The sequence below is a fragment of the Leptodactylus fuscus genome, chromosome 4 (genome assembly GCF_031893055.1).
Source record: "Leptodactylus fuscus isolate aLepFus1 chromosome 4, aLepFus1.hap2, whole genome shotgun sequence".
In the NCBI taxonomy this organism is placed as follows: Eukaryota; Metazoa; Chordata; class Amphibia; order Anura; family Leptodactylidae; genus Leptodactylus; species Leptodactylus fuscus.
In genome coordinates, this window is record NC_134268.1 from 55214532 (window position 1) to 55236416 (window position 21885).

Consider the following 21885-nt stretch of genomic DNA (forward strand, 5'->3'; position numbering starts at 1 on the left):
ACTATGAGACTTAGTGGCAAGAGTGAAACTGCTTTCAGGATGTTTATGGAAAAGTCTGGCTTCTATAAGGCTTATTGGTCAGAGTAGAACTTGGTTTGGGATGTCTGGCATTGGATAAAAGATATTTACCAAAAAATTAATACTTTTTATGGTATGTTTACATGGAGCATTTGGAGCTGATTTTGGGGTGGTCTTCCAAGGCTGAGCCTCAGGTTTGGATATGGCTATGCACATGGATTAACCTTATATTTTTGGTCTAATCAACATGAGCACTCCCCACAGAGAACTAAATGATCCTAAAGTTTTTCTTTTTTTTAAAAGTTTTTGCATACTATACAGTGCACAGAGCCAGAAGCAGATATATATGTGCCTTGTAAAGGGGCAGATGTTAGATATACTGCTGTGCTCCCATTGAAGTCAATAGGAATTGTGCTGCAGTAATGGTGCCCACTATACAGGGCATGGAGCTATCTGATTCTAGCACTGTGTATTTTATAGTACATGGACTGTGCACACCCCTGAACAACTGATCATTGTGGGGGGGGGGGGCAGCTCTTGGCCCCCCACTGATCAGATATTTATGCCCTATCTTAATTATAGACCATAGAAACCTATAGGCTGGACAGTCCTTTTAACTTTTTATTCCCTACAAATTTAGACATGGTTATGCTTGTGATAAAACGTTGTTAACCCCTGAAGGACACAGGATACTTTGTATGTTAATGCTCAGTGACTTTTTTCATATTTTTACTCCCCATCTTCCAAAATTTATGATTTTTTTAATTTTATTTTTCTGTCGACATAGCTATGTGAGGGCTTATTCTTTGTGTGCCTGGCTGCCATGTCAACCCCTTCGAACCTGCAATCTTATCGCAGTGGGTCTGAGGATAACTGGGAGATGGGTTCCCTGGATGCCGTGATTGCTATTGATCATGGCATCCAGAAGGTTAATCCAATGGAGTTGGAGTATCTTCTTACTGTGGTGGCTAGACCCCAATGAGCAGGATCTAAGGCCACAGGTACTATATGCTCAGCGTGATGTAATAGTATGGAACAGAGCAGGAAGGGGTTAAAGAACTGCTAATATAATGAAAATGTAATCCCCTCTTCTCATGTCGGATATGTAATATACCATATAATATTATGTTACAGTATTTAGCAAAGCAATCTTTGTGATAGGCATAACATTTATACACAATGGCTGCAAAACAAATACTGGAAGGAAAATCTTGGCGTAGGTGAGAATATTTGTGTTTTAACTGGCAAAAGATAAATCAAGAAGTCAATGTAGATAAAGAGTTTGGTGTCATGTGCCAGGATGCAATACTAATTTCACAGTGTGTAGGATGCATTAAAAATCCTGAATACGTAACTCAATGATTGTTTGTTTTTATGATTCATGTAATGTGATGTCTTCCTGTCTATGAAAGACATTACTGAGAAAATAGAAAAAATTGGCTGTTGGAAAACAAATATACTCATTGCTGGTTTGGTATTTCTGTTCCAAGGGATTTTTTTAACTGTAAATTTGTGATATTTTAAAATCAAAGACTATCAGTCGATCTAGTCATAGAAACGTGTCTTTTTCAAGAAAACAATCCTCTACGTTAAGGGAGCCTTCACACAAAGTAAACACTCTGCTTATTCTGAATGTAAACGCGTTAAAACAGATCCCATTGATTTCTATGGATGCCGGCATAAGCGCGTAGCACATTGAAAGCAATAGGTAAAAAAGGTAAAAAATTGATTTCAATGGGGAGCGCGTGTATGCCGGCACCCATAGAAATCAATGGGATCTGTTTTAACGCCGCTCACTCTGAACGAGTTTATGTTCAGAATGAGCGGAGCGTTTACTCCGTGTGAAGGCTCCCTAAGATTATATTTGCTTGTGTTACGAGTAGAGATGAGCGAGTACTGTTCGGATCAGCTGATCCGAACAGCACGCACCATAGAAATGAATGGATGCACCTGGTACTTCCGCTTTGACGTAGCTGGCCACTTAACCCCCCGCGTGCCAGCTACGTCCATTCATTTCTATGCGAGCGTGCTGTTCGGATCGGCTGATCCGAACAGTACTCGCTCATCTCTAGTTACGAGCTAATACTCTTTTGTCATCAAGTATTTCAGGCAACAACAGTTTCCTTTAACAAAAAACAGTTCACACATGTAGTTTATGAGCCAAACATGGATGTATATGCTTTTTGACCCACCTCTGGATTTAGCTCAAAAATTCCTTCAATAGTGAATTGAAAATAGTCTGCGTGATTAGGCCCTATTCACATCTGCATTCGGGTTTCCGTTCAGGAAGTCCGCTTGGGCACCCCTGAAAGGGAAACCTATATGCATAAAAAAGCGATTAACTAAGGCAACCCACAGACCCTATAGACTATAATGTGGTCCGCGTGGTTTCTGCTCGGTTTCCCTCGAAACATGCGGAGAGAATAATGCTGCTTACAGGACTTTTCTCTGTGCATGTTTCATGCAGAAACAAAGCAGAAACCATACGAACCCCATTATAGTCTATAAGGTCTGTGGGTTTTCTTAGGTAATCGCTTTTTTATGCATATAGGTTTCCATTCAGGGGGTCCCCTAGTTGGACTCCCCAAATAGAAACCCGAATGCAGATTTGAATAGGGCCTTAGAGTCAAAGTATTTCTAAATGTTAACATCTGGTCTCCCACTGACCACAAGAATAGGGAAGCAAGCTGCAGTCAAGTCTGTGTGCTCCACTCCATTAATATCATTATCATTGCACAGGAGAGTAGAGTACTTTGTTATGTCTAAGCTTTCTATTGAATTGCATGGAGCATCATTGCACAAGCTGAGTGGAATTCCAGCAGTCACTGAAGATAGGGGTATAAAATTTGCGTAACAGCCCCTTTAAGTGAAAGCACCCCACTGTTCAGTAACTCAGCACCATACATTATTAAAGCTGTAAAATTTTGTAACCAATAATATAACAGGAGGTTACAAAAATAGACATGATCAAGTCAAACTTTTTTCTTACCTAAAGTAGATGTTTGACCTAGAGGAAGATAAAACAAGTCCCTTGGTCAACTTTGCCTCAGAGCAGAAGGTCTACATGATAAATTTTGACCCACTCAATGCTAATTCTATAACCCTTAAAGCCATTTACCCATGGATAAACATCTAACCTTTTTGGCTGTTGCCAATGTCCAGTTTCTGCTACCTCTTGGAATGAGCATTTCATAGCCTGACTACTGTAGCTGTAACTGATATTGATGCTACTTAGCCTCTTATAACCTTGCTCTGTATAAAATCCCTGGAATAAATTGATAAATGACCGTCTAGTTCTTTCTTTGAGCCACTTATATATTGCTAAATGGAATAAGATCACAAGCCATGTGGCTAAATAAAAACATGTTTCCCAGCCACTCATTTTAAGAGAGATCTCCCATTGCTGGATTCAAGAGAGGCAAACTTTTAGGGTAAAGTGAAAACCATTTCAGGTGACTACCTCTTGAAGCTCATCAAGAAAATGCCAAGAGTGTGCAAAGCAGGAATCAAAGCAAAAGGTGGCTACTTTGAAGAACCAAGAATATAAGACATATTTTCAGTTGCTTCACACTTTTTGTTAAGTATATAATTCCACATGTGTTAATTCATAGTTTTGATGCCTTCAGTGTGAATCTACAATTTTCATAGTCATGAAAATACAGAAAACTCTTTGAATGAGAAGGTGTGTCCAAACTTTTTGTCTGTACTGTATATATATATATATATAGTACTAGCAGTACCCGCGACTTCGTCCGCGGAACCCTGACCCCCTGCGCGACCCACCTGTAGCGCCGCGCAGGCTTCTTCCTTTACCTTGTGTCCACAGCGGCTCCCTTTTCCTCATCTCCCCCTTGGCGCCAACCAACCCCCTTTTTTCCTACCCACTCCCTCATGTGCTTGCTTCTTTCTCCTACCCCATGCCCCTTTTTCCCCCTATCCCTGTGTCCCCTCTGAGAGCCGCCATGTTCTTGTGGACGCCGGCCGGCCGATAGCTCCGCCCACATAGAGAAGCAGCACCCATCCAGGTGAGCTGCTCATAGGGCTGGGATGACGTCATCCCAGGTCCTACAGTGTCCCAGGTCCTGCAGCAAATTTAAAATTGAAAAGCACCGGTCATGGGAGTGAATTGCGGTGGTGTACGGGAATTCCATGTAGCCTATCGTTCAATCCGGGACCCAAGGTATGTATGTGCGCAATTTCAGCCAAATCCATTCGCCCGTCTAGGTGTCATTGCGTCCCCTTTCCAACCCTCCCCCCCCCCGACCCCTTTGCACCCACCCCCGCAGCCTCGGCCTCCTCCCCTGCCTGGGGTTAGGAGCTAGGCCTGAGAGGGCAATAGGGAGTTTGTGGCTTGCTATGCTAAAAAGTGTGTGGGATTGCAGAGCTGGTGGTATGAATTGTGGTTTTGTGGGAGTCCTGGCCAAAACGTATGTCTGCGATTGTGACGAAAAGTAGCCTATCATTCAATCCTGCCTAGGAACTATGTTTGTTGAAAATTTGAGCCAAATCGGTTGACCGGTTTTTGCGTGATTGAGGAACAAACATCCAAACATCTAAACATCCAAACACACATACTAAGTGCAATTTCATAACATTTAACTAGGTTGTCTTGAATGGAGATGAAGTGCAATATCAAACACAGCTGATGGACTATAGTGATGCTGTCTTTAAAGGGAGTCACCAGAATCCAGTATACCAACCCTGCCCTGCAGATAGATGGGTTAGGGTCACCTTAATTAAATGTTGTTTCCCTCATTGCCCTGTTTTTGTCAATATGCGAATGAGCTCTTTGGGGCAATGCGGATTTTGTCACTATATTCTTTGGAGCAATGACATTGTTGCACCAAAGAGCTTATTTATATATCGACAAAAACAGAAATATCTCAGCAACTGAGGCACAAGAGGAAAACCCTGTTTGATTAAGGTGACCCTAACCTATCTATTTTGGGGCTGGGTTAATATGTTAAGTTCAATGAAAGACTCCATTTAAGTATTTACAAACCAAATTTACCTTCTGTTTACACCTTTACCCCGCACCAAGGCATCTTTGCTTTGTAAAAAAGAATTGTTTCAATTTTATCACATCTATTATGAAATGTGATTATTTTTTCTGTTTATCCTCAGCTCCACCTTATCCACTGGAATTCTACTTTATACAGGAATATAGAGGACGCCTTAGGGAAAGTACACGGGATTGCTATAATTTCCTTATTTGTACAGGTAATTGTATTTTCTTTCCTTTTAGCTATTTAAATTGAATTAACATGAACTTTTTGTCCGCTTCATGCTTCTGCCTTCACTACTGATTCCTTCTTTCTTGATATGATCATAGACTGCTACTGAGGTCTAGGCCAAGTCATTTGGAACATTTCTAAAATTTATGCAAGTCAATTAAAGTTCCATTACTTGAATCTACTTTGTAGAACATAGCAGAGATAACAATTAGCATTATAAATAATATATGTATCGAAATTGCTGTATTTAGCATCTGGTCAGTATATAACTTGCAATATTTATGCTGATGGGTATGCAGGTTAACCAGAGAAATTTTATATAGAAATTTCACTCTTCTTTTCTTTCTTTTTTTTTTTTTTTTTTTTTTTTTTTTTAATGTAGATTGTGAGCCCCACATAGAGCTCACAATGTACATTTTTTCCTCCTATCACTATGTCTTTTTTGGAATATGGGATGGAAATCCATGCAAACAGGGGCATAACATACAAACTCCTTGCAGATGGTTTTTTGTCCTTGGCGGGATTTGAACACCAGGACACCAGCGGTGCAAGACTGCAGTGCTAACCACTGAGCCACCGTGTAGCCCCCTGAAATTTCACTCTTCTTAAAGGGAGTCTGTCATGAAAATGAAGCATATTAAATTAGCTATATAGATAGGCCAGGCTCAACTGAATATAACACTTCTTTCCCAATGAAAATTTGTGCTTCTGTTGCCGAATTATTATTTTATTTCACAATATACCGAGGGCAGCCGCACTCCTCCAAACTCCTCACCCCACACCGCTCCAATATGTCCTCCTTCCGCCCTCCCTTTTCTGAGTGACAGGTCCAGGAGAGATTTTAGCATAGCTCTCTAGCCTTGTCACTCAAGGAAAGGAGAAGGGAAGGAGGGCGTTCCTGGGCTATGTGGGGCATTGAAGTTTGGAGCAATGGATCTGCCCTCTGTGCACCAGGCTGCTCACTTACATATTAGGAAATAATTTAATATCTTTGCAATGAGGAACAAATTGTCATAGGGGAAAAAGTGTTACAATCATGTGAGCCTTATCTATCTAACTATGCTGCTATGTTACACTGTCTACCAATAAGTATTTGGACACCCATACAAATGAATATATCTGCGGTTGTGATGTACATCACGCCTTCTGCCATTAAATAGGAAACAGCATTGGCATTAGTTGCGTGTAAGATGCTACGAAGAGCAGAGTTGTCCGATTTTGAGAAAGGGGTAATTGTGGGGTACCACAGAAATGGTCGATCCTTAAGGGACATAGCAAGCGAACTGAATTACCCCAAATCAACAGTGGTCTATGTGGTTACGAAGTGGAAGGTGAATGGTGATTGTCGGAATGTGCCCCGAGTCCGCAGACCCCCGAAACTGGGAGATACTAGAGACCGACGAGTGCTGGTCAGAGAAACCGCACCCAACCGATGGCTCACATACACCAGGAGTTTCACCAGGCATCCGGGAGTATTGTGTCCATCAATACCATCTGTAAGGAAGCATCTACTGGGTTCTACCAATTATTGAATATGAAGAAATGTTGTTTTTCTATTCTACCACAGGTGTCCCAATACTTATTGGTAGACAGTGTACAATGTTTGAGCCAGGTGACCCTAACATATCAGTCTGTGGGCTGGGTTGATAGGCTGGGTTCTGGTGACAGACTATATCTAACTGCAGTACAGATTAAGGCTGATGCCCCACATTGCGGAAACTCAGCTTTTTATATTGAAGATTTTGATGCTGTTTTTTGAGCCAAAGCCAAGAGTGGATTGAGCAGAAGGGAGAAGTATAAGAGTTTCCTATATGTTCCCCATTCTTTTTGTAGCCATTCTTGGTTTTGGCTCAGAAAAATGCAGCAAAATCTGCAACAAAAAAAGCTGCTTTTCCGCAACTTGGGTCTCAGCCTAAAGGTGAATGGAGGGAGATGCAGCTGCAGCTTTCCTTTCAGTGCTTCATGGAAACAGATGAGGGGGAAGGGGTAGGAGGGCAAATTAGGAAGACATAATTGCTATACTATAGTCTAGAAAAACTGTGAAAAAGTGATACCATTATGTGACTTTCCCATGTTTGGCATTCTAAACAAAAGCATGACAAGGAGGCCATATAGCTACTCTTCTGCTAGTTGTGACACCTATATGTTATATAACATCTGTTATCATCATTGTTTTTTTTTGTCTCCTTCTGTTTAGATAGGAAAAGAACACATAGGTCTCAACACCATAACAGACATTCTTGAGGATATCCAGTATAGAGTAAGTCTTTGTTTGACAAACTCGGCATATGTCCCATACAGAAAATACATAAAAGTTACTGTTTAACTTATATTCCTCATGTGTGCTAAAATCGCACTATTGTTTGCTTTGACAACATAGCTGACCTTGTCTTGAAACCATTTACTTAAATAAAGTTTCCGGCAGGGAGAGGACATATCTCCTGCAGCAAAAAAAAAAATAAAAAATGCTTATTTTAGTATTCCAGTTTTGCAACATTAAAGGGCAGTATTACTTATTGTGCATATAAGGATAAAGAACCGTCTTTTCTATAATAATACTTATAGGTCCTTACAGGACTCCAGAGACTGAACTGTGCAGCTTGCTGGGTCTGAATAGTTCTCTAGTAACCCATTACAATGGAAAACTTAATTGACTTCTCAAATAAGCGTGCATGCCTCCCCTGTCTGCCCTGCCTGGAGGATCACAGTTTTTACAGTGACACACTCTTGGTCTGGTCTCTTTTGAACTAGTATGAAGCCAAACTGGTTTCTATAAATGCAATGCACCCTGAAGGTGATGGGTTTGTTGGGTAAAACTGAATAGTACACACCTTCATGTTTTAATATATTTTTAGTAAAACATCAATGCTGTACAGTGCTCAGTATCTAGTAACTCACCATAACTAACCCAGCTAAACATAATTAACAGCTAATCAATTATCAAGTTGATCAAATTAAGATACACTGACTAATGACTGGTTCACATCTGCATTCGGGCCATTCCGTTCGTCTATCCAAATGAAATATCGGAGAGAAAAGTCCTGCAAGCAGCGCTTTTCTCTCCGCATTTTTTTCTTCAGAAACCACATGGCCCCCATTATAGTCTATGGGGTCCGCAGGTTTCCTTAGGGCTCGTTCACATGTGAGCAAAGGGGAGGTTTTTGACAGCGGATCTTGCACCAAAAACCTCCCCTTTACAATGGTGGTCTATGCAGACCGCCAGGCTTCTTTTCTCCGCTAGCGGCGGGCTGCTCCTAGCGGAGAAAAGAAGCGACATGTCCTTTCTTCAGGCGGAAGCCGCGCGGCTTCCGTCCCCGGCAGCACCCTCCTATGTCGGCTCATTCATTTGAGCCGACAGCGAAGGGGAAAGCCGCGACCACGATGGACGCAGCAGGCGGGTTTTGACCAGAGAGAGACGCGGTTCGCCATGTCTCTCTTGGTGTCAAAACCCGCACGGGCAGTTCACGTGTGAACTAGACCTTAGGTAACCGCTTTTTTATATGGATAGGTTTCCATTCGGGGGATCCCCAAGCGGACTCTGCAAACAGAAACCCATGCGCAGATGTGAACTAGGCCTAAGCGTGAAATTCTCCAAAAGATCATTTTTTCCAGGTGCTCCCCAAGGTTCGGCTGCCCACTTGATATATTGTATGAGTCAACCTTTTCTTCAGCACCTTAAGGGCACGGAATAGTTTGAAACTTGAAGACACCAACCTGTTTTTGCTTTTTTTCATTGTCTCATCTTAAGGCTGAGGCCCCACTTTGCGGAAACACAGCTTTTTTTGTTGAAGATTTTGCTGCAAGTTTTTGAGCCAAAGCCAAGAAAGGCTACAAAAGGAATGGAAAATATAAGGGAAGTTCTTATACTTCTCCCTTCTGCTCAATCCACTCCTGGATTTGGCTAAAAAAAAAAACGCAACGAAATTTGCAACAAAAAAATCTGTGTTTCCACAATGTGCATCCTTAACCTAAAAGCTTTTTCATTATCTTTTGTTAGTGTAGCCATGTGCATATGAGTTTCCGTTCTTCGGGTCTGCTTACGGGACCCAAAAATCAGAAACCCAATCCGATTTACGCTAAGGCTGCACTGCGGTTCTTTCTGCAGCGCTTTCAACAGAAAGTTTGCTGAGTTTTCCTCTGCGGACATTCTGGTACAATTATATCTATGGGAAAGCCGCTGGCGTTTCCGTAGATATAATTGACATGCTACGATCTGCAAAGTGGGCATGGGATTCGCGTGAATCCCATCCACTTTGCTTGCACTGTAAAACGCTGCGATTTTTCCCGCAGCGTCTCCGCTGCGGGCAAATCGCGGCGTTTACGTGGGGGCCCGGGCTTAAAAGCGGTTATCCGTGGAAACCTTTGGAACCCATAGACTATGATGGGGTCCGCCAAGTGTCCGAAAAAAAATAATTGCAGAGAGAAAAGTTTTTCTTGCAGGACTTTTCTCTCTGCAATTTTTAAGCAGAATGGGGAACGAAATCCCCAACAGAAGCTGGGCATGGGTGGGAACCTAGCTTTATTTAATAATTTTTATTTTTTATTGCTTTCGTGGTAGTCCCCGCAAACGGACTACCGAATGTATTTAAAAGCGGTGTGCAGTGAAAGCACACAGACCCCATAGACTATAATGGGGTCTGTGTGCTTGTCGTAAGGTTTCTGCATGAAATATGTGGACAGGAAAGTAGACTGTGAAGTACTTTCCTGTCTGCATGTTCCCTCCGGAGATCTCGTGGCAAGCACGCAGATCCCATTATAGTCTATGGGGATCCGTGTGCTTTCACTGCACACCGCTTGCAAATTTGTTCGGTAGTCTTTTTGGGGGGTCCTTATGCAGACTCCCCACCAAACGCATTACCGACACAGATGTGAACGAGGCCTTAAGACCTGACACTCATTGCCAAAGGTTTCATCAATTTTATCATGGTGTACCATTATGGTGCTTGTGCTCCTTGCCCCTGATGTAATAGTACATTATAAGGCAGGAAGGATGGGAGGATTTCACTTTATTTCAGAGTAAAAGTGGTAGAATACATCTAATCACTCAACATAAGCTTCCAAACATGGAAGAAGGTTAGATTTTGCCTTTTGAAGAGTTCACATATCTTCTGCCCTAGGTCATTTTCAATGTGTTCCTTATACTTTTATAGTTACAGTACAACTGGCTTTCTTCAGCGTTACTTTGTAAATGCTGCAGATGAGAAATTCCTTGTGTTTCCAGCTTAAATACTGAGCTACTTGAGCACAGATTTCAGGATGGATTACAAAGGAAATCCTGTTTAAGACTCCTAAAATCCAAGGGTCACGTAATAATGGAGGGCAAAACTATAATAATTACAGCCTTTGTGTCATGGTTGGATCATAGAACTGAACTTATTCTTTATCAGCCATTGCTGGGGAGAACCATAGAGAAACAAAGTATACTCACTTCTTTCTCATGGAACAGGAATATGAAAATAATAGTATGGTTGTAATTGTTAGGGTTTATATTTCACTCTCCATCTGGAAAATAATGTAGAGACCATAAATAAGTAAACCTTAGGTGACAATCTGTAGTTGAAGAACCTTGCTGATTTAGAGTGGTATCAATAAGAATCCCAGAACTCCTACTGATGGTGGAGTGATTTCTGGATTTCTCTGGGAGCGCCTAGCATCTTTTGCATTTGTTTACTTGGTGTAGCTTCCTGCTGCAATGAATTCACTCCTACCCCCTCCCTGTCTCATTAGCTATTCTTCCCACTGCTATCCCTTCCCAACTCACTCAGCCCCCCCACCCTATTATACTTTACCTATCTTCTTGCTGTCTTCCTTCTGCAGGGATGCAGCACTGTACCATAGCCTTCAATACATCTCTAATGCACAGGCTCCCAGGTTGCACAATAGAGATGTACTGTCAGCTTCAGCGCTAAGCCAGGACTCTGGCTCTGTTGCACATGTGCGTGTTGTTCACACCTGCACCCAGTCTCCACTTTGCAGGTTTCCGTCTTCTGCCCGAGAAACTGGACAGGAGACAGAAACTGGCAGTCAGTTTTCAAACCCATTCACTTGAATGGGTTTGCAAAGTGACCGCCCGTGAGCGTCTTCTGCCTCTCCACAGTGAAACCGTTTTTTTTTTAACAGGACACAAAGTCAGACATGCAGGACTTTGTGCCTGGTTAAAAAAACGGTTTCGCCACGGAGAGGCAGAAGATGCTCACGGGCGGACACTGACTGACGGGTTTCCATCTCCTGTCCAGTTTCTCGGACAGAAAATGGAAATCCACAAAGCGGAGAACGGGTGCAGGTGCGAACTTGCCCTTACTATGTAATGACTAACTCCTCCACGTTATACTAAGCCACAGCAGAACAAACTCTCATTGACACAGAAGCATAAGAATGGCTCATTAATTCTTCAGAAACCAGCATAGATCTGGAAAAGTGCAAAGCCGTTGGAAAACCATATAAAACATTTCAGATATCAATAGAACAATGAAATACAACACTTTAATACAAGCAGTGTTCTTGGGGGACACTACATTATACCGTGAGCATAGTATAATGCTATGTATACAGTATATACATTATCATTGACTGATGTTATTGACTGTTATAAATGAAATCTATTAATTTTACAAGAAAAAGTATACTTTACGTACTCCCATCTATTTCAAGAACAGAGGAAATCTACCATTTTATTTCATGTTTTGTTACGTTAAATCGTACTTGTAAGAATGTTTTACTTGCCACAAATGTACAAGAATTTTGACACAAACCTAAAATGACAGATGTTTTCATCTTGTATCCTTGTAATAAAACAGATGAATAATTTGTCCTTGTTATCTTACAAGCTGAATAGATAAAGAAGACTACAACGGTATAATTACTAGATTATGACGAACGTCCTTCAGTTCAAGGACTACGAAAATAAATGGCGATTGCTGAACATCCAGAATTTTTTTTTCTATTCTAAACTTTGTTTCATTTCTTCTACAGGGAAAGTCTAAAACAATACCATGCTTTAATCCCAACACATTGTTACCAGGTAGGCCGTCATTCTTAACTTTGATAATATTTTAAAAGCTTTTGGCCGAAAAATACGTGAATGTTTTGAATATTTTCTCGCCGTCTTCAACTCATACACTTTGTCCTCACTACCAAATGCAGATAATATTTCTTTGTACAATTCTACAATTTGTTACGGCAATAAAAGGCTCCGGTGTTACTGTATGTGTCAACTACACTTGTTAAAGTGAAACTCTAGGCAAATTTTCAAAATAATGAAATTTAGGTTTTATGGCTAGTGGATAAACATTGTCGTTACGATTCTGAAGAGTAGATTTACTAATCCTGTCTAGTATTTAAACAGTGTAAACTTAGGCTAGACAGTCTAAAAATGTGCTGGATTTATCACAGCGACTGGATTCTAAATCTGGAGCATCTTTATCCTATCTAGCCTAAATTTATACTATGTATTAGTTGGCTTACTTAGTGTCAGAATTTTGCAGCAAAAGTTTGGCTCACAATATTGCTTCTTAAAGGGAAGCTGTAACATGATTTTTCTATCCCATCTTGTGTGGCATCAAGCTATGACCTCTCCTATGGTGCCCGTTGCTAAGCCAAGTTATATGTTTCTATACATTTCTATCTTAGACCAACATTTTCAAATTTACCTTAACTAGTCACGGGGGTGGGGAAGAATCATACAATGCAGCCACTGTACTAAATTACATCCTGTACGGTATGACTGACATGTCCCTGCCAGGCATCAGCCTGATACCTAACTGCCATAGTGGGATTCAGCACAATGACTGCGTGACTAGATGAAGCTGCTCACTTGACTTTGGAGCTACGGAAAGCTTAGTGATGGACACCATTGGAAAGGACTACTTGATGCTACAAAAGCTTGGACCAGTTTATGGTAGAAAAACCATCTAACATTCCCTTTTTTCATACAAACCACATTAAGGCTAAGGCCTCGCAGAGTGAGCTGCAGTAAAGAAATGCTGCAGAAAATACTGTGGCCTAAATTCATTGTGTTTTTTTTCTGCAGCGTTTTTCACAGAAAGTCCACAGAGTTTTCCTCTGTGGACTTTCTGCCTGTATCGTACCTATGCAGAAAATGTCAGCATTTCTGTAAATGTAATTGACATGCTGCAAATGCAAGGGTTTTTGAAATCAGAGCATTTCCACTGCAGATATTTTTCTTAAAGGGATTCTATCCTTAGAATACCCTTTTTAAACTAAATACATGTAGGAATATCCTTAAAGGGATTCTACCATTAAATTTTTTTTTTGTCATTGTCACATTGAAAATGGCCGCTTACTTACTATGCAAGCGGCCATTTTTCTTGTGGCCGTGTGCATGCGCAGTCGGCTTTGCCCAAGGCCTACAGGTATCACCGCCTGCGCCGGAAGAAGATGCATGAAGAGGATGTTCCAGAAGAAGATGAAGGTGGCACTGGAAAGTTCTCTTGCAGCATTGGGGACACCCCCCAGTGCTGTTTGAGGGCTGGGGCCCGCCCCCAGTGCGGCGAGAGAACTCATTTGCATAACGACGGAAAATGGAATTTTAACCAAACGGTGGAGTGAAGAAGACATCTAAAGGTAGGAGAATAGCCTTTCTTAAGGCTATTACGACGTGTCAAGGAGAAAAAAAAAGTTTTCAACGGTAGAATCCCTTTAACAAAGGCTTTCCATTATTATTCTGATCTGTGCCATTGTTCTTTCTCTTTCTTCCATATCTAAATGAGTTTGTCTTGCAACACTCTCCCGCGACAGCCTCTGTCTTCTTCTCCGCCTCTCCTCTCATGCTCCTCTTCTTCATCTAAAAGCACTGATTGCGCATGTCCGTCAGCATTTTCCTGTGCCCGAATGGGAGAGGCTGGAAGAAAATGGCTGACGGACATGCGCAATCGGCGCTTATAGACGAAGAGAAGAGAAGTGCGAGAGAAGAGGCGAAGGTGGAGAGGAAGACAGAGGCCGTCGCTGGAGAGTTTTCAAACAACACTGGGGTCGTCCCCAGTGTTGCGAGAATACTCATTTAAATAAGGAAGAAAGAAGATATTTCTAAGGAACGGCAGCGCGGATCAGAATAATAAAGGTAAGAGAAGAATAGACTTTCTTAAGGCTATTCCTACGTGTACTTAGTTTAAAAAGTTTCTAATGATAGAATCCTTTAATTTGTGGATGGGATTAGCCAAAATCCCATCCGCTTTGCAGGTAATGTAAAACACTGTGGGTTTTACCATGGCATTTCCACCACAGCTATAATGCTGCATTTTCACAATGTGAGGCCCCACCTAAATCATGTCCTCTTGTTTGAGGCAAAATTGTGGAAAACGCAGTGTAAACATTTCAGTTATTATAAAATATCTTATTAGCTGTTGTTCCATGAATCTCCAGTATATATTCACGCAATATAATATTTTCTGATCAATAAATGTTCATGAAGTCCTGCGTTCTTTCAGGTTTATGCCATCATTTTGGTTTGTACGGTAGATATAAATAAGATTTCTCTCAAATGTGCATTAAATCACAGCCCAAACAGGCAACAAGCTCCAGGAAATGGTGAAAAAACAAATATGTATCTTAGCTTTACCTGCAAACAAGAACATTAGAGAGGGGAAGTAGGAAATTGGCAGTGGCACAGTCACATTGGTTATATAATGAGAAACAGCATGTTCTAAAATGCACATTTACAAGGTACAGTCCATTATCTGTATTATCTACATGTCTATTTCCAATGTAAGCAACAAGAAAAAATTCCTTTTTCGAAAATGAAACATATTTACATGTAGGTAATGCATTTGGTTGGTGTAGTCCAGTTAATTCTTTTTAGAGTAGCATATATATATACACCTCATAAAAAATTTTGTGTTTGATCGATTCAGCCCAAAGATTTTTTTTGCCCAGACTTGTGAATTTTTTTCTATTCTGGGGTCTCTTCACAGTATAGTTACATACATAGTAGATAAGGTTGGATAAAGACATTAATCCATCAAGTCCAACTTATAACCCTATAATCCCCTACAGTGTTGATCCAGGGGAAGGCAAAAAACCCCATGAGGCTCATGCCAATTGCACCAGTTCAGGGGAAAAAAATTCCTTCCCAACTCCAAATCTGGCAATCAGTATAAAAACCCTGGATCAACGTGTCCTTCCTTAAAATCTAGAGTCCATAACCTGTTATAATAGGGGGAGGCTCAAGTGAGGTGTAAAAAAGATAAATGTTTACCTTCCTCACCTATCCTGTTTATCCCTGTTCCTTTTGTGTGCTCTTCAGGCCTCCTGGGTGGCATCATGACCCCAAGGTCACTGTTGAGTCCTGTGATTGGGCCTCAGCAGTCACAAGTCATTTGTTAAACCTTCCCTGGGTCTCCACTTATTATAATCTGGGGTCTGAAGAGGTCCCAAAGTATAATAATTTCACTTCCAGTTCAGGAGTGAATAAGCACCAGTTTACTCATCTCTACTTCTAGACATTAGTCACAAATTCAGTATAATAGGATGATGATTGTGTTTACAAACTGAAAAAATAAATACTAATTGAAATACTATAAATTAGGCATTTCTATCATGTCGAAACTAAAGATGGGCAACCCCAAAAGATTTGGTTGGTTCTGTGTTTGAACTAAGGAAACCTCTGGTTCTGTTCAGTTTGAACTTGTTTGGACAGAAATGAAAGGTAAAGGGAAGGTGACAAAAAAAAAATTATGCTTACCTTCCTTTACCTCTTCTGGGCCTCTGTTTTCCTCCTTGCAGTGTCTGGCGCTTTTCCGTGACATCATCTGCCCAGAAAAGGAAGACACAGCCTCCCCTGGGCCTGAACAGACCCCAGAATAAAATTACTGGTGGTAGTCATTTCAGTTTGTCCAAGATGAATTCCAAATTGTTCAGTTTTGTTAAAAAAAATTATCAACTTGGAATATTCGGGTTGATCACGGCTTGGTACAAGTCGGCTTGCCCACCTCTAGTAAAAAAAAACAACTTGTCACTATTTAGTTTGGCTAACTTTGACCTAAGGCTTTGGAAGTTTTTGCAGTTTCTACAGTATTGTAAGGTCTAATTTAGACTTGCATATATTGGTCCATATTTTGTATACAGGTTTTATTTACAAATACTCAAGCAAAATACTGAGTAGCTGAGATACAGAGGATTTTTTTTCCAGCTACCTGGTACTTTATACAGAATGCTAAATGATAACACTATGAAGTACAACTTGACCCACAAAAACTAAGCCCTTATACAGCTCTGTGAACGGAGAAAAAAAAATATATAAGTCTTTTGGAAAGGAGGGAGTCAAACAGAAAAATTGAAAAATGCCTTTGGCAGGATGGGGTTAAAGTAGAAGCACTTGGGACCATTGAGCTCAGTTATAATAAATACTTTAAACAGAACCCAATATAACAATCGTAGCTGAATATATCCATGGACATATAGGATCTGTATTTTAAATTTTAAGGATCAATAATTCAATATTTTCTGCAACCACGGACTTTAGAAAACTTTCCAGTAGCGCAGATTGTGTTAAAGTGAAAACCTTTGGCCACAGTCACCTCAATGAATTATTAAAGGGATGGTTGGAATGTTTCTGTAATTGCCTGAGCGAGAAATAGCTGGTGGGTTCTTGTTCCCTAATACAAAATGACAGATAGGTTTGTGACTTTGTGTACTCGCTGCTGTTAATATTTCATAGTGGCAGAGTAATACATAAAGGCTATGATCAGTTCTTTTTATTTTTTAAATTGAAACAATACTTTTTAGATATGTTACTAGTTACCTCAAGTTAAAACGTTTGAGTTAACTTCAGCTTGATATCTTCATTCTTCGATTCATCTTTAGACCCAGTGAAATAAAGTATGCGCCCTGTTCTTTGTTTAAACCTTTTCTTATGATGGCATATCCCTCCCAGTAATACAGTACAGCTGAATATGAGATCTGCGTGTTCACAAGGCTGCTTTCTTTACTAGATATCATATAAAAGCACAGCTTAATCCGTACTGGTTTCTTCTTATACCACCCATGTTTTATATCTTCTCCCTTCTGTTGACAGACACTGATCCTAAGGACTGTGTGATCTGCACTCTGGTTCATTACAGCTTGTGTGATCTGCTCTCCCTGAAGACTTGGGTGCTGTCCTCCTACTCCACACTCTAGCTTACCTTTTAACAACTCCTCTACCTTTTTGATGCTATTTCTAAGACATAGAGTAGGGGAAAAAAGCAGGGAAAGCTGGGAGCTGTGTGCTGTTTGATCTATGTTAAAATCAGCAGCTCAGCAGGCTATATCAATGAGTTACACAGGCTCTACAGTCAAAAATTTTAATGAGCAGCCTTTTTCAATTTGCATTTAGGAAGCAAATAGACAACAATAAATGTCAATGTCCTTATAATTTGTCCCTTACATTATATTGTACTTTAAGTATTCAGTAGTATTTATTAGTTAATGTGTTGCATTTTATATTAAACCAGATCCCCTACTCCGTGATTACTGGGTATACGAAGGATCTCTCACAATGCCACCATGTAGTGAAGGTGTTACATGGATATTATTTCGATATCCTTTGACAGTCTCCCAATCGCAAGTAAGTACTTTTAATTTTTACATTGTTAAATATGGCCTCAGAAGTTACTAAGAGTAGGTTTACACTATCATTGTTAATGTCCGTTGCTGTGATCCGTCATAGGGTGACAATAATGGACATTAAATGTTGCAGAGAACGGACACAAACTGAGTTTGTGTCCATTCCCATTGACAATAATGTAAACAATATGATGGATGCTATCTTCCCAGCATTCACAACTTTTTCTTCCATCTTAAAAGTGAACAAAGATGATGGCAGTCAGAATCCATCATGTTGTTTACATTAGTGCCAGTGCGATCGGACACAGAATCAGTCTGTGTCCCATCTCTGCAACAGTTAATGTCCGTTGCTGTCATCCTATGATAGAAGACAACAATGAGCATTAACAACGATAGTGTGAACCCAGTCTAACATAAAAGTTGCATGTTTAAATGGATTTGAAAAAAAATTTGCATTCATGTAGACGTCCCTTTTTGTTGCATACTTAATACATTTCACAACTTCTAATGTTTGATCCTTATAAGCCATAGCAATTTTCAATTTTTCTGTTTTCATTTCTATCTTACCTCTTTCCAAAAGCTATAACTTTTTAATTTGTCGTGTTTATTTTTTGCTGGACAACTTGTACAATATATGTCTTGTGCAGTGTACTGGAATTGCAAAAATAAAATAAAATAAATAATAATAATCAAATTAGAGCATGCTTCCAATTATAAAGCAACTTTCCATGAATTAACATTACAGGTGAGTATAAGAAACGTTGTAATATATGTTAAGAAATATATTTTCTTCCACATTTATAATCTTGAGTTACTCTTTACATTTTAGTCTACCGTGTTTCCCCGAGAATAAGACAGTGTCTTATATTAAATTCTGGTCCTAAATATATAACCTGTCTTATTTTCGGGGGATGTCTTATGGAGTGGTTGGAGCGAGGGACAACCGGCAGTCATGCCAGCGCTTCCTTAATGGAGCGCCAGCATGACTGCCGATTGTAGACAGTGCAGGAGGTTGGGGGGTGGGAAGGTATGCTATTTACCTACCCCCATCTTCGTAGCAGCGCTGGTGCTGCTGTTGGTCACGGCAGTGAAAGTGGTGAGTAGTGCTTAGCGAGGCCTCCGGCGGTTGCGCCATAGAGCCTCACTTTGTGGGCATTGCAGCCGTCTGAACGCTGTGCACTGTGCTCCGTGTGCACAGGAAAGCTGGCTGCTGCCTCTGCTGTGATACCACTGCAGTTGTATCCACTCTTCCGGCTGCTGTGGGATGAGCTGGGAGAGTGGACTCCCTGAAGCATACGATGCTTACCGCAGTGTACGCACAGCGGGCATCTCCCAGCTCATCCTACAGCAGTGGATACAACACACGGTATCACAGCAGAGGCTGCAGCCGGCATACCTGTGCACATGGAACATCGCACACAGTGTTCAGCCGGCTGCAATGTTATTTGTGGGATGTCTTATTTTCGGTGGTGCCTTATATTAGGAAATTCAACAAAACCTCCCCCATGCCTTACTTTCAAGGGATGAGTTATTTTCTGGGAAACACGGTAGGAAAAGGGATGGGAGATTGATGAAAAAGGTTTCTACACTCTGACATTACTATATCCTACTATAAGGGAGCCTTCACACAGAGTTTACGCTCGCTCATTCTGAACGTAAAAATTGTTCAGAGTGAGCAGTGTAAAAAACAGATCCCATTGACTTGAATGGGTGCCGGCATATGCGCGCTACCCATTGAAATCAATGGGAGGCTTTTTTACCTATTGCTTTCAATGAGATATGCATGTATCACATTGAAAGCAATAAGTAAAAAAGCCTCCCATTGATTTCAAATGGGAGCGTCCATATGCCGGCACCCATTCAAGTCAATGGGATCTGTTTTTACGCCGCTCACTCTGAACAATTTTTACGTTCAGAATGAGCGGAGCATATACTCCATGTGAAGGCTCCCTTAGTCTCCACCACAGCACAGAATGAGGCAATAAATCAGTTAACTGTCTCTTCCCCTCTCCATAGACTTCTGTGTGCAAGCTGGATACAGACTCTATGTGAAAAACAGATTGAATGAAGATATAAAGCTGTTGAGCACTTTAATAAGTAAAGAAAGAAACAGATTTTCTTTATAAGCTGTATTGACTTCTCTTCACTTTCTTCAGAAGCATACTTACAGTGTGTGACATAGGAAATTAGAATGTGAGTTAAAGATGACAATATAGCGCCCGATACGAATACTATCCCGCCAGGAACAACATCTGCAAGGAGTTTGCATGTTCTCCCTGTGTTTGCGTGGATTTCCTCCCATTCTACAAAGACATACTGATAGGGGAAAAAAATGTACATTGTGATCCCCATATGGGGCTCACATTCTGCATAATATATATATATATATATATATATATATATATATATATATATATATATATATATATATAACTGTATGATGTTGCAATTGAAAATAATTTTAGAATTTTTTGCACCACATATTCACTTAATGTTTCAACTCCTGTGAATACATTGATGAAATTCTGTGCATAGAAGTCTATGTGTGGTTGATTTCTAATACCTGTACATTATGTGATGCACGTACAAGCCAAATCCTCTAGAGCCAGGACCTCCATCTATTAAAGTACAATTCCATAACAGGATATTTGAAAATAGGTTTTCTAAACTAGACAATGCTTTTAACATTTTGTAGGCAAAATACAAGATTTTATCACTGCATTTATTTAAGGAGCAAACATCCATCTCTTGTATCACAAACAGTTGCATCTTCCTAGATATTGTAACTTTTAATTAATTACATATATATATATATATATATATATATATATATATATTATATTTAATATTATTAATACTATATATAGATTTCTTATTAATGATAAGACTAATACTTATTATTATTATTATTATTATTATACAGTTGAATGCAGTTATAAAATAAATAGCAGTGAATTGTATAAGTAATCACTTTTATTTTGAAGTCTCTTTCCTTTGTTCCTTTTTTCATCTAAACCTCACAATATATATTGAACCTTGCCTGCAGTAGTCTCAAGGACACGTGAATAATACGCCACATATACTGTAGAGTTCAGGAACGAGTAAACAGCATCGAAAAAGGGTTGTGAAGCCATTAAACCACAAGGAAAACCAAATAAAGAGTAGGAATGTGGTGAAACTTCCTGAGAATAGCTGGCCTGCTAAAAATATTCCAAGGACACAGCGGTATATTATCCAGCAGGTTACAACTCCTTCTGAAAACTTCTGATAAAAGGGGTTCATGCAAGGAAGGAGTCAGTGCAATCCAAGCCTAATGCTTATTTTACATTGGCAGAAAGCACCTGGATGAGCCTCAAGATCTTTTAGCTAATGCTCTTTTGGCTCTTTTATTACAGCTACCGTATTACAACAAAGATCCCATTATTTCTGGCTCAAAGGTCTTTTAGACATTTACTTTGCTTTGACAAATCTTAAATAAAAATGAATCAATACTGCAAATAGTATTACTGAAATTTATAATACCATGTTAGGATATACAGCTCCTAGGCATATCTACGTGCACCAGGTTGATGCAGTTTGTTTTAACAATTACATACAACTAACAAATCCTATGATATACATGTACAATTGTATTACTCTACAGTACACTGGTCTTGGATATCCAGTTCCATTAAACTGAGGATTACATAAACTCTGATCTCAGGAGTAACAGAGCAACTTACTCCTTACTTACAGAGTCAATTACTTTTAGATATCGTATATATATCTGTGATATCCATCTGGTTATAGTGCACAAGATATGGAATATAGTCATTGAGACCTAAGGATGGATGGAATATGAAATAATAGATTGTTACAAAAAGAATGTGGATAGTATTATAAGGTTAAATAGCAGCAGTATATTACATAGCTATTAAAAACAATGACTTCATTGATTCCCTTACTGGACCAAGTTCAGAGACAATAAATCTAAAATGCTAAATAGTAGAAGGTTGTAATGCAATTCCTGATTAGCAAGTCTTATAGACAAAGTGGGCCATTGAGGCCATCACATAGGAGGGAGCATAAGGAG

The 21885-nt window shown here is 40.0% G+C and overlaps 1 protein-coding gene across 1 annotated transcript in view; it reads left to right on the forward strand.

Moving 5' to 3' along the window:
• The window catches only part of CA8 (carbonic anhydrase 8), a 69755-nt gene that overhangs the window by 36973 nt on the left and 10897 nt on the right, over positions 1-21885 (forward strand). Inside the window, exons 4-7 of the mRNA XM_075270464.1 lie at positions 5143-5238; positions 7450-7512; positions 12225-12273; positions 17702-17814. Of these exons, the coding sequence (XP_075126565.1) occupies positions 5143-5238; positions 7450-7512; positions 12225-12273; positions 17702-17814 (321 nt within the window). The remainder of the gene's footprint in view (positions 1-5142; positions 5239-7449; positions 7513-12224; positions 12274-17701; positions 17815-21885) is intronic.